At 36.4% G+C, this 13,211-nt stretch overlaps 1 protein-coding gene across 2 annotated transcripts in view; it reads right to left on the bottom strand.

Moving 5' to 3' along the window:
* The window catches only part of HELZ (helicase with zinc finger), a 71,285-nt gene extending 59,466 nt beyond the window's left edge, over positions 1–11,819 (bottom strand). For both annotated transcript variants that reach the window (XM_086473437.1, XM_086473438.1), the window contains exons 1-6: positions 11,600–11,819; positions 9,809–9,845; positions 6,442–6,566; positions 4,039–4,095; positions 3,162–3,210; positions 2,670–2,745 (exon numbers count right to left, since the gene is read on the bottom strand). In XM_086473437.1, coding sequence (XP_086329563.1) covers positions 2,670–2,745; positions 3,162–3,210; positions 4,039–4,095; positions 6,442–6,566; positions 9,809–9,845; positions 11,600–11,809 — 554 coding nt within the window. In that variant the 5' untranslated portion in view covers positions 11,810–11,819. The remainder of the gene's footprint in view (positions 1–2,669; positions 2,746–3,161; positions 3,211–4,038; positions 4,096–6,441; positions 6,567–9,808; positions 9,846–11,599) is intronic.
* Positions 11,820–13,211: the final 1,392 nt, after the last annotated feature.

The raw sequence follows: 13,211 nt of genomic DNA, 5'->3' as shown, positions 1-13,211 counted from the left end.
TGAGATCATGGACCATCCCTGAAATGACTAGGCACTGTATTAATATGAAACACTGTTAATCAAGGGCAAAGGGAAGATAAAGCATCATTTCTTCCAATAGTTACGTTATTAGCTGATAAATACTCATTCAGCATTTTTCCTGGAGCAACAGTGACATCACATGGTCCTTTCTACTAAATACACCTACACAGAAACCGTCTCTCAAGGAAAAGATTTAATCCTTTTTTGTAAAGGGTGTATCAGTCTAAAAGGATCCGGTTTTCCAAAGGTTAAGGTTTGTTAAAGTAGTACATTTCTCATTTAAGGGCATGTGCTGATGCATCAAAATTAATTATATTCCAAACACCTGTATACAACTTAAGCATTCTAACTCTCAGAATTTATTGCAAGTCTGGGCAAATAACTTGGGAACTATTTTTATAATTCAACTTTGTATTAAAATTATAAAACACAAGGCAGCAGCTGCACCTTCATCATTCTTCAAAACTTAAGCACCTAAAAAATAGACGACAAAACAAAGAGTAAAACAGGGGGGTGGGCAAGTTCTAAAGGTACTGAGAAATTATCAGGCATACAAAATAAACATCAGGCCAGGAGGCTGTTTTGTTTGTTTGTTTGTTTTGCACAAGGAGACTATGAAGTGTTAATGTAAGCATCACACTTATTGTAAAGCCAGGCAGTCTGATTTCTGTCAGGATATTAAGTTTATAGAAACTCTGTAAATATATTTGAATTTCGTGTGGATATGTATGTATATACTTATATCAAGAATCTCTTCCTACAGTGCTGAGTTACTGTAAAAAAGAAAGGATGCACCAAGACTAAATTAATAAGCAAGTCAGGACCCCACACCATTGATGACGACAGCAGAAGGGGATCAGTGATGAATAACCCTTCCACAGTAAACGTACTCTGTAATGTAACATGAATTAGAAGGTGAACTTTGAGCTATGTAACAAAAACAAATAACACCTGACTGTGAAATGAAAAACCTGCAGCAAAAGTACCTCAATATCTAGGCCACGTTTGTATCAGTGGGTAAGTCGATACAGCATACATTTTTCTTTAAAAAAATTCAAGTATTTAAAGATTTGCTGCCCGAATTGTAAATAAAATAAGCATGATGTATAGCACGATGTTACTGAAGGCGTTCTCAAGCTATGTTCCTTAATATATTTTACATTATTTTTCTTGGCAGTCGATTTCAGTATTTTTGTTGTAAATTTTCCAATTCACCATTGCATTAGAATGCTAAATTACAATTATGATTTTCATGGCCCAAAGTAAATGGAGTGCAAGCATAAAAAATTGTTGTCCTGTTCTCATTAGCTACATAGCAGATTTAAAATGAAGTGGTTTTCCTTTTCATTATTTAATAGGAAAGCATATCACTTTAAAATTTGTCGTTATTATGCAAGTTTTCCAAGTTCTCATTGTTTGTATTTTTAACAGACACTTTCTTTCTCATTTTTAGTTTCTTATTTAATACCTTCTGCAATTCCATAGCTTCATTATCTAGAATAAATATGCTGTACTCCTACTGCTTTATGGCACACAGGGGAAAAGTAAACCACAGCTTCAAACATTCATATTCAGTACTTGTAACTGCTTCCTCATAAGGAACTAGAAACTTTAGTCCATAGTCAGAATGAATCTGTTCATATGGATTTGCTGAGTAAGGCCCATCTTTCTCACTGTAAGGGTTAACAGCATGCATAAAGCTAATTATAGCTTTTGTGGAAAAAAGTTTCAGAGCAATGGTTGGAAACATGGCATAGATGTTACTCAACAGAAAGTCATCGTGAGCTAAAAACTGTAAATACCTGCTTTTTAAAAACTGCTGAATATGTACCAGGTATGACAAAAGTCAACGACAGCTGCCAAGATTTAGCATCTCTAGAAAATCACGTCAAAAGTAGTAGAAATTCAGCAATTCAGTCACATAATTTAAAAAGCAGGTCAGACTCCTGCTCACGTTTTTAAAATCATTTATTTGTACCAGTTACATATATGGCAGAATCAAGTGCATAACGACTGCTCCTCCCCACGTATATTGATACAGCTTTACGTAAGGAATGACAAAACACCACCAGTGACAGGCAATATTGACAGGATGACTGAAAAAAGACAAGGAGGAGAAACTCCAATACGAGCCACTGGATCACAGCAAGGCAATTCACCTCTGTGTATTTGAGCTTATGCAAAATGGAAATAATGAGATCCAGAGGGAAATTCTACAGACTTTTTTTTTTATCCAAAGACAAAGCCCATCTATCAACACAGCCCATTTACCTGAAGGCAGGCAACCCTATCTGCTCTCAAAGCACACCTCACTGTGCTTCCGTTTGCCAACACTGTTGTCTGGGGGAACCTTCCACATCTCTGAAGTTATCCAAATTAGAGAAGGGAGAGGAAAAAGACAGATGTGACCTGTCACTAGAAAAATGGTCCTCAAACCACTCTCTTATGAAAGTGCAGCTAGCGATTCCGTTTTATAACCTGAAGTGCTTCTGGATAAACTGACCCTTCCAAAAATCTGTGAACGAATCAACTCCTGTTCTAACAAGTACCTTCATTTTCCTGACTTCTTAACCATTCTGTCAACAGCTAAGTAAGCGAGGAAACATTATGATCCCTTGGAGAATGTTGATATAAAGCAATGACTTTACCTTTTACATAGTGTATATTCTTCACTACTTGTGACTCCCCTGGGTGGAGGGCGGAACTGCCAGCCATCCCGGGACCCTGCGGAGCAGTCAAAACTTAGGTTACTTTATAATGGCCAAGTATTTCTGAGTCAGACAGTAACTGTCCAGGAAACCCTATCTCTAAACATCAACCTAAAGTGTATTTGTACGCAAGTAAAGTTATCCACCAAAAAAACAACTTTCAATCCCTAACAAACTCACTTAGAGCAAACGTCCAAAGGTTATGAAGGCAAGTTTCAAACAATTTGCAGACTGCAGCAGGCTCTGATACAGCACTTTGACCAGTAAACAGAAACTTCTGTCTCCAAATTCAGTCAATGATGAGATAATTTCACCTCATCACCATAGTCAAGCCCTTTTTTTGCTTTTTGACTACCATGACATGCTAAGCATTCAGCAGAATCCAAGTCTTCTCACTCCAAAATGAAGTAGCTTTAGAATTGAGTTACATACCTTCTTCTAAATCTTCTACATGATATCCTGATGGTACTTTACCAGCTGCCTGCAATTATACAAAAAACCCCACAGTTAAAGGGACACAAAACAATTTCATCAACAAGAACTGCTTTGGCTTCTTCACTGTCAAAATGCATTTAGAACAACCAATACAAAAATACTAATCAGAAGTCTGAAATCACTCCCAGTCACAAACATGAATAACATATTAACCAAATAACTCGCCTGCAGACACTGATAAAAGGAAATTCTGACAGGAACACTGAATCCATTCATTGTTAGAAGAAAATCTTAGAGATTTTTACAAGACCAAATTCCACCCTATGATAGCTTTAATGCGGACTGCAGTAAAGTTTGTAAAAGGCCAAAAGTCTAAACTGTATTGAGACATCTTTCAGCTTTGAATCTACAAGTCCAAATCAATACTAAAACATAAGGAAAAACAAAAAGGTGGCAATTTAATCAACAGACATGATAGATTAACCTCTAATACAAAAAAAGGTAACAGAGGGCATCTGTATTTGTTAACAAATTTCTTAAGTTACTTTTATCATTTCAGAATCATTTCCAACAGATAAAAACACAATAAATAAACAAATAATACAGATCTGAATGCTCCGAATTCTTTCTACTTGCTACTTCAACAGAGTCAACCACCTATTAGCACCTTTCTCTATTTTCTCATATGTCACGCAAGACTGTGATGAAAGGCTCCTGAATAGGGAGGTGGTAAAGACCAACAGACCAGTAGAAACAATAACGTTTGAACCAGTACGTTCATAGTGAGCCTGGATCTCCTGGGACACATAAAAACAAGCCTTTCAGCTGTTTCAGGTACTGCTCATTATTTTCCCAATAACATGCTCATTATTACCTCTGTTTCAGCAAGAAGTGTTTTCAGTCTTGTCAGATCTTTAGTTACCATCCCGTTCTGGGGAGAGAAAGAACATTAATACATCAAACACATAAACCTTCACACGCATTAAACCACAGCAACTAAGTTCAATTCCCCACGCACCACCGTCAAGGAGAAGGGCAGGAAGGAAAAACGAGTCTGGCTCACACTGCACGATTTTAAGTGACACACTGCATAACACTGAGTATCGATACAGGACAACGCAGGAGAGCAGCACATGGAGAATGATTTGGGGGAAAAAAGTCCTTATAAAGTTTAGCTGCCACTGATGACAAATACTAATAACCACAATACTTATGGATTGCTGTCCTCCAGAACAGCACTCTACATGTGCAGGAGCCATGGAGGCAGTATAGCCCAATGGCCAAGGGCTCAGGAGATCTATGCTCTATTATCAGCTTGGCTACTGGTCTGCTGGGTGACCTCAGGCAAGTCACTTCACCTCTCCAGGCCTCAGATTCCCACCTGCAAAATGGGGACAGCAATACTGACTGTCCTCAGAGCACTTGTAAGCGACTGATGAAAAGCACCACACATGACCTACATGCTATGGTTACTGAAACACTTTGGCTCTAAAGGAATTAATAAACTTTCACTGCTCTTGCAGTGATGGGTTAATTTCTTCTTAAGGATCTACTGTACACAGTACTAATTTCTACAGTTTCATAACTCTTTCGGCCCTGATTTAGACTATGTAATTTTTGGAGTTTTCACTAAAAAGCAGAGATTAGCCACGTAACTAAAATAACTACATATTCAAGTATATCTGCAGTAAAAATCTTTCAGAATTGAATTTATCTGAAATGTATAGCTAAGTGTAACAATTTCACACTCCCGTAAGTCAAAACTTCGATTAAAGGAACCCAGACTTGTGGGTTTTATTTCAATAATCTCTTGCAGAAATTTAATTAAGTGATACTACATTTGTTAAACTTCTCCACATTTTGACTGTGCTACTGAGCAGCAGAAATTACTCTCTGCTGAAAACGTAACACACTCAACTATTCTCACACTTAAGTCTTTTTTCAGAATGATTTTTCACTTCTTCAGCAGAAGGCTGCAAATTAAACCTGTTGAGATTAAACGTATTAAAGCATAAAAATGTTACCAAGAATCATTCTTTTAAGTCACTGGGGAGGAAACTGGATGGATTCCAACTCTTCGATAAATTCATTCCAAAACTTTGCTTCATTTCTTCTCTCAAACAATGCACAGTCAGTAAATCAGCTGCTGATTTTAATATTCCTACTGAAAACAACTGCGTCTAACAACCTAAAGCTTGTAAAAACCTCTCAAACTCTGCTTTGGGATGACACTCCCAAATTATATATGAAGCTACCTTTATTTGTACAACAATAGCCCAAAACAAGGGCACTGTACGTTTCCTGTGATAAGGAGCTTTTGGCTATTTTACTAATTTTTCCTGAAGGCAAGTTTCCTTCAACCTCACCAGGAATTTTTCAATGACATGTTTTTTCATTAGAAAACACCAGCTAAACGAAGAAAAAAAAAATATTTTCTTTATGTAAAAACAATCAATGGCAGGGCGGAAGGGAATTCAGGATATATACCAGACAGACAAAGAGAACTCCCTCTCAAAAACAACCTACTGATTACATTAAGCATCAAGATATAGGAGACATGATCCAATTTCAAGGTTACAGGCTCTCCTACAACAGTTTTTGATGTCACTTACATGTTCCTCATGGTCTGACCAGAACTGCTCTTGTCTGTGCTATCACCATATTTCTGGATTTAGCATCACCAGCAGTTCATGGTGATGAACTGCGTGCTATTTAATCTAGATGACAGAAATAAGAAGGACACTACCCTTTGGAGACCTATGTATGTCCCTAATTTTCCCCATATGAGTAGTCACATCAGAGCGAGAACAGTTACTTACATGTATGGGGTTAAAAACATCTTTACAAATTTTGATAGTTCAAGGGTAAAATAGAAACTTTGAACTCAAACCTTTATCTTCATCTTGAAATGCAAAGCTTTTTCTTTTCCTGAAAAGCTTTTCATGCTGTCTTAAAACTTATCATGGGCCAGTTATTTAAAAGTCCTATCAATAATTCTTGTGCTTTAATTGGTAAACTTCCTGCAGTACATATAAAATGGTGTCAGGTGCAACTTAAAGCAAGCAAAAGTTTGAGATTTACATTATTCTAGTCAATCACATAAACATCCAATTATTTTAAATTCCCCAAGAAATGTATCTTTCTCTTTTTCATACAAATCATTTTTGTTGCAACCTGTCAGTCAAACATGTTCAGAAGTTTGTTATTAAACACATTTTTTAAAAAGGAAATATAAAACTGCTTTTTAAATTGCGTAGATTGCAACAAACCCACTTACCAGTGATTCACCCATCAGTGATTTGGAAAGAACATTAGACACAATTTGCAGCTTCCCTTTAAGATGCATGCAGCAGAGCACTGCACGGAAAGATCCATCTCCCTTGGCCAGCCCCTCTCCCAGCACTGCAACACAAATCAGCAACTATTAGCCTCATCACAGTACACATTTAAATAAACTTATATACAGTTTTCCTTCACCTTTAATGTGAAAATAAAGTCTGAAACTTGGGTTGAATCCATGGCTTCTTGGAAAGACAAGTCTTGGATGTAGAGGAAGTATTACTTGCTCTTGTCTAATATTAACTTGAAACTTGTCTCCCACCATGTAAGTAATGCTGTACATGAGCTTAAAAAAGGTTGTAATGTTTACATGCTAAAATAGACAAACTAAATATGGGAAGGGTAAATTCAAATATCTGACACAGACACAAAGGACCTCCTCTTCACAGAAAGGGTAGGGGAAAAAAAAAAAAAAGCAACCAACAACCTCTCGGTAACACAAACATGCTCAGGAAGATCCATTCATGCTCACAAAAAGCATGCCCTGTCGTTTCCAAATATAGCTAACCTCCTCGTGGTCAATTCCTGCTACTTTAAAAGGGCTTTTATTCACTTACGCTGTAAAGTGCAGGACATAGGAACGATTGTTTGAGTCCAGAAATTTACAGGCTCCATGTAACAGAAAACCTTCCTAATGCTTTCTAGCACTGGATCAGATCGCTAGCCAAACAGACACTTCCATTGACACTTCCAATAGTGAAAGGATTTATTTCACAATATAGACGTGCTTCAGACAAGCAGGAATAACACTTAATCATATATATAATTACCTGTCCAGAAAATGAAATGCCAGAGTGACTAAAAAGCTAGTAAACTAAGCATGTGAGTTGAAAAGAAGGCTGGACAGTTGCTTAAAATTACAGAATTATAATAGATATTACTGTTACTGCAGGCAACATCAACATCTGTGTTTGTACTGCAACTCATGCAGATGCAAACAGCTCCTGTTAGTGCTAACAGGAATTTTACATTCACCACAATTTCAGGATCACATTTTAGAATAATAAATCAAAACTCCTCACTCAATAGACATTCACATCATTAACAGAAATTGCATGAAAGACTACAGAAAAAAATAGTCCCACAAAACATTTACATAAAAGCAACTAGACATCTCTTCAAAATGAAATGGTAACTAAATCCTGTTTATAAAGTGCCTCAAAGATTAGTCTGAATTCACCACTCTGATGATACTGACCACATTTCCAAAAATAGAGCTTACTTCCCAAATCAGAAGCAGCTGCGCCAGAAATAGCTTTAACATGTCTGACAGCTTGCTATTCTAACCTTAAAGATGTCCAATTATGATACCATTAACTGCATAGTATCACTAAGCTAAAACGTACAGTTGCACATAAAAAGCTACATTACCCAGTACCTTTTGGTAAAGATTTGTGAAATAATTTAACAGATTCTAGATTATCATCATTCCTTGTAACAGCACAAGCAGCACACTGTAAAGAACATGTATTTCTCCAGCTATTCCAAAATATACTTATCATTCAGGTTAAAATAAAACACTGTCATAGGTATGCAACATGTCAAGTCTTGTAAAAAGACAGAACAGCAGCTTGAACAAAATTTTGTCTATTAAAAAAACCTGTGAGTATCAAGGAAGGGTGAGAATCAGGCAGTCCGTACTAACATTGTTTCTTCCCAAGGGTGTTTCAAACAAAGCTAAAACCAAGACTCTTCAGGATCGTAAATGCAGATACTCTAAACTGACAGATGCTGGACTGCAATTGATAACAGCACTTCATACGGAACCACAACCAAATAGTTCATTCATAAAAATGCGGTGTGTCTGACAGACAATATTTTTATACACATACATAAATATGGCATTAATAAATTGAAAATGTCCTCAGTTTTAGATCTGAAAAAAATATTTGCAGAACATGCTGGCATACATTAAGGAAATTAACATTAAACTGGACACTATTTCTTTGTACTAATACACATTTGAGATCAGGGCTGCTATTCCACCCACTTCTATGCCCATCCAGCAAGAGAAGAAAAATAGTTAACATGACAGTTCCTTTGAGAACTGACACTATGCCAAGAAAAAGTTCCACAGACGAATGTCACCCATCTACCCCTATGACAAACCCATCAGATTTCATCAATGAGAATACTGCTCATTAAAAAGCATCCGCCCTCCTACCTTCTTTAACCATCATTCATCTTTCCATACGTGTCTCCCTCGCTTTTATTTGTCACCATGAAAGACAACTGTGAGGTTAGTCAGAATATTACACCCTTGGCATATATCAACAGCTAAAAGAAGCATCTTTTTTAAAAATCCAGACTATTTTAAGAATGGCACCGATTAAGCGATGTTCAGCCATTTTAAATTTGTTAAACTTGAATTTTACACCTACAGAAAGCAAGTTTACTTTTCTTAATTATGTTTCGTGGACTGTCACAAGCTTCACAAATTCCCCAGATTACGACTTAAGTATTAGTGAAGACAAAAGCATTTCAAAACAAACAAAAAGAAAAAAAAAACACACAAAACCAGAAAGGAATGATTTAAAGATTACCATTGCTAGCACAGGAATGTCAAAATAGGAGATCACACAGCCTGTGTAACAAAACTGTGGTTTGAGGAAATTTCCTTTTAAATTCAATAGTAGTCAAGGAGCTAAAAATTGAAAGGTGGGATCTACCCACCTTTTCTTTCCAAATCTAACTGACAAACTCTGTTCCAATGCTTACCAAACTCAGCAAAGAGTTCTCAATGTTTTTGAATCACTTGCATTATACATGACTAACAGAACACTAGGAAGGATGGTTAATTCCTTTAAAAATACCCAGGACTGTACAAGGCAGCGAAACATGAAAGGCTCAACCTCAATGTCACATAAGCACATTTGGAATAATTTAGCAAACAGGAATAAATATGAGTACATCATCTTGATTTTCTCTGAATCAAGCACCAAAATGCAAACCAAAACATCCACCATGTCCCTAGGAAGAAAGACGGAACAACCAGCTGTCTTTATCTTCACAGGAATCGTAACACGCTCAATTCACCCCGCATCTGTGCACTGAAGTATCTACTAGCCAAGTAGCAGTGCTGTGCCAAAGACATGCATTTGAGTTCTGGTACTTGAATACAGGTTACAAAATAGTGAGATCTCTCTTATCAAAAAAAAAAAAAAGTATTATAAAGCAGATGCATAATCTTAATGAGGGAAAAAAACACTGTTAGCAAACTAACAAATGTGGGCATCAGTTTTAAAAATTCAGACAACTAACAGCAATTTATAACACTACGTAATAAAAAAAAGAAATAAGCATACCATGCCTACAGTCTTCATCTGCTTGCCCATACTTTTTCTGAAAGGTAAAACATGAAAAGTTTAAAAATAGCATTATGTTAGCATAAACAACTACACGCTTGAAATACAAGTTTCTTAAAACTTTTTAGAATCCATTACCTTGTCTTTGCCTAGGTGGAACACTTAAAGAACTTCAGTCACATGTCAAACATAACATAACTAATTCTTAGAATGCTGACTTTTTCCTCAATTTCTCAGCAAGTGGACATTTTAAGAGGAACAAGAATGGGCAAATGTATGTGTTTTATATGTGTTTGTAGATGGCTCACAACACCTAGGAAAAAATAAAAAACCTTAACTTTCTTTTCTAGACACTGTAATTGTTTTTTAAATTTGCACTGATATGGTGCTTTTGAAATTTGTAAGGTATGTACTTTATTTTACTTTGCCTTATCAGTGGTGATTTTAAAAATTATTTTGTTTAGTAAAACAAGAAGGAAAATCTGATTTTTTTTTTTGGTTTTACTTCTAAGCTTTCAATTATCTAGATAATTCAAGTCTTAATAGAAAGGTTTTGATTAAAAGTATTTTTGCAAAGCCCTCAAGACTTACTGCAGTAATTTCACTATGATGATCATCCAGATAGGTGCCTCACAGGATTTTCAAAGGCATCAAGGTCCGAAATGTGTTAAATACTGCTAAGCATCTATCTGCATATTGGCCTATGTAAATACTTTTAAGAAGCCAAGTCTGTAGTAACACAACTGCCATTAAAAAAAAAAAAAAAAAAACAACCTTAGTTATTTCTGAATCTCTTCCCTTGATAGGCCGCAATTTAAGAAGTTTCCCAATTCTTGTATTCCATGCTGAAGGGACTATTTCAGCTACCTATTTAAAGAATGCTTAAAAATGCTCCCTAATCGATGGGACAACTTGGTCAAACTTTCAGCACTTGGGATCGAACTGTTCATAGCCAATACATGAAAATTTGAGGTGGACAAGGCCCCTGTAAATTTACAGTAACAATTCCAAAACAGAAAGTTAAGAAAAAACATAAATTCATTAAGCAGGTTGTAGGTTTATTCTTAAGCACTGTAATGTCCTTTCCTTTAAGAAACTGTAAGTCTCATGATTTAAAGGAAGGACACAAATTTGACAGCTGTATCACCTATAATTCAGGGTTATGCCTCTTGCTTTGCATTTACAAACCTCCACAAAGACCCCAGTTTTCATATTTCTTTTAAAAATCTGCCAGAGCCTAAAAGTTACATTTTCCATCAGATCAGCTCTAGCCTAGCAATGGAAAACTAGTATATGATCAAGTATTAAAAGACTAATGTTAGGCCTATGCAAACAGAGCTCCATGAGGTATGAACTGGCTACTTGAATCCTGGCATTTCTTAACTTTGTTTTTTGAGTGTTTAGATTTGCAACCTTAATTTCATGCTCTTTAAAGATAAGGTAATTTGGTATGCAATTCAGCATAACTGTACAAACATAATACCCTAAACCCAGATATTTTGCCTTCCTGGAACTTTTAAAAAAAATTTTTTTTTTTTTTTTAGTCTTTTTCTTAATTCTTTTAGAGAACTGTGATTCAGACCCAAAATACTTAGAGGTCCCGGTCCTGAAAAATAAACAGATCAGGGAAAACTACAAGACAGAAGCCTCATATACGCTTTAGCAAGAGGGATTCTGTGGCAAACCAACATGCCAATCACAGGAAAACTGAATTTTATTTAAATCTTGACGGTACAAGATATTTGATTATTCTTTCCAGTTCACTAGATACTATTAAACAGACACACTCACAAGTTGTAAAAAGGAAGCAATTCTATACAGAAGAGTCTCGATTTTGATGCGGTCGATTTCTGCCTGGCATGTCTCCGGGAGGTGAGCTGGGGGGTACTGGCTGAGGGAAAGGAGAGCCTCTGTGCAATGCTTCACTGCCACTTCATAATCCTGCTGCTTAAGAGATTCACATGCTTGTTCACATGACTTCTCTGGTCTTCTGTCTGCCATGACTCAGGGACAGAAATCCTAGAGTGGGGGCAGAGGGGATGATAAAATGTTGGTTAGCTGTATAATGGCAGTGACAACTTGCCAACCAACTTCCATTCCCATCTCCAGGTGGTGCAGCACATCCCCTTCGTTCTATGCCAGTCACATTTCCTATTCCAAGCTCTCTGACTAACTAACCTCTTCCCAGTCTCTTCTCCATCGCTCCCAGCTCGGTTTTGATTCTAATTCAAGAAGGTATTTAAGCCCGTGACCAATTTTAAGAATGTAAGTAGTGGTTTCAAATTTTAAAGTCAGCATGGATTTAAGTACTTCGCTACATTGGGTCTCCACTGGCAACATGATCTTTGCTTTGGAAGCAATACCACTCATCCACCAACTGCTCTTTCTCCGAGCCTGCAGCCATTTACTCCAAGACACCTTGCTCTTCCAAGCACTTCTCACCTACGCTCAGGGGAAGGAGTCACTTTCTCTGGCTGGGTGAAACACAATGTGGATGGACAAGGATGAATGAGAAAGAACTGGAAGGCAACAGGAAACCACTTGGTTTATTTCCATTTATGTCTGAGAAAGCCTAGATACCTCTGCCACACCAACACCTTTATGCAGAACTTCTTAAAAAATTTTAAAGTATTTTTAGGGGTAAAAAATTGACACCGTTGTGATAAAAATCTGTATGCCAAGACAGACGTTATCTGCCCATAAACAGAGACAAATGATTATCCACAATCTAAACCACCAGTAGAAAAGTAAAGCATTTCTATAATCCCTGCCTACATTCTCCCTTCGTTGACATAGTATTTAAATATGATACACATCCCTGGAGACATTGAACTTTAAAGCTGACTTCACAAAAACGCATTCTGATAACTGCAAGAGGAAAAAATATAACAGTTTTCATGTTCAGCAAGCAGCATACTATCGATATTTGTGATTATAGATCAACTATTATGATTTTCTCAAATAACTATCTTTAGCTCATTTTCACTCCTAAAAACTTCCTTTATACCTGATATTTTTAGGTTTTTAACTAAACTAAGGCAACTTCGAGATGTTAATCTGAAGGTCAATAAATGCATTTTCCTTATATGAAATATAATTCACTATCCCACTGTTCCCATTAACACACACCTAAGCCAGCAAACAGCAGAAATGTAAACAAGACTTTTCATATATTACACAACAGTGGTTTTTGTGTTCCCTTCCATTTTTAAAATTTGATTTTTGGTATCAATATAGAAACATAAAGGAATATTGACTTTTCAAGACAATTTTGACTTGTCAATCCTTCCCTTTTACAATGTTTACATAAAAATTTCTTGTACAACAATGTATCTTCCCAAAAATGAAGGAACACAAGCAGGAATATCTTGCACTTATCCTGATGCAAATCTGTGATATACGC

Source organism: Leptosomus discolor, chromosome 15 (genome assembly GCF_034619465.1).
Source record: "Leptosomus discolor isolate bLepDis1 chromosome 15, bLepDis1.hap2, whole genome shotgun sequence".
Taxonomy (NCBI): Eukaryota; Metazoa; Chordata; class Aves; order Leptosomiformes; family Leptosomidae; genus Leptosomus; species Leptosomus discolor.
The sequence above is the reverse complement of the archived record's forward strand: the minus strand, read 5'-3'. Positions and strand labels throughout refer to the sequence as shown.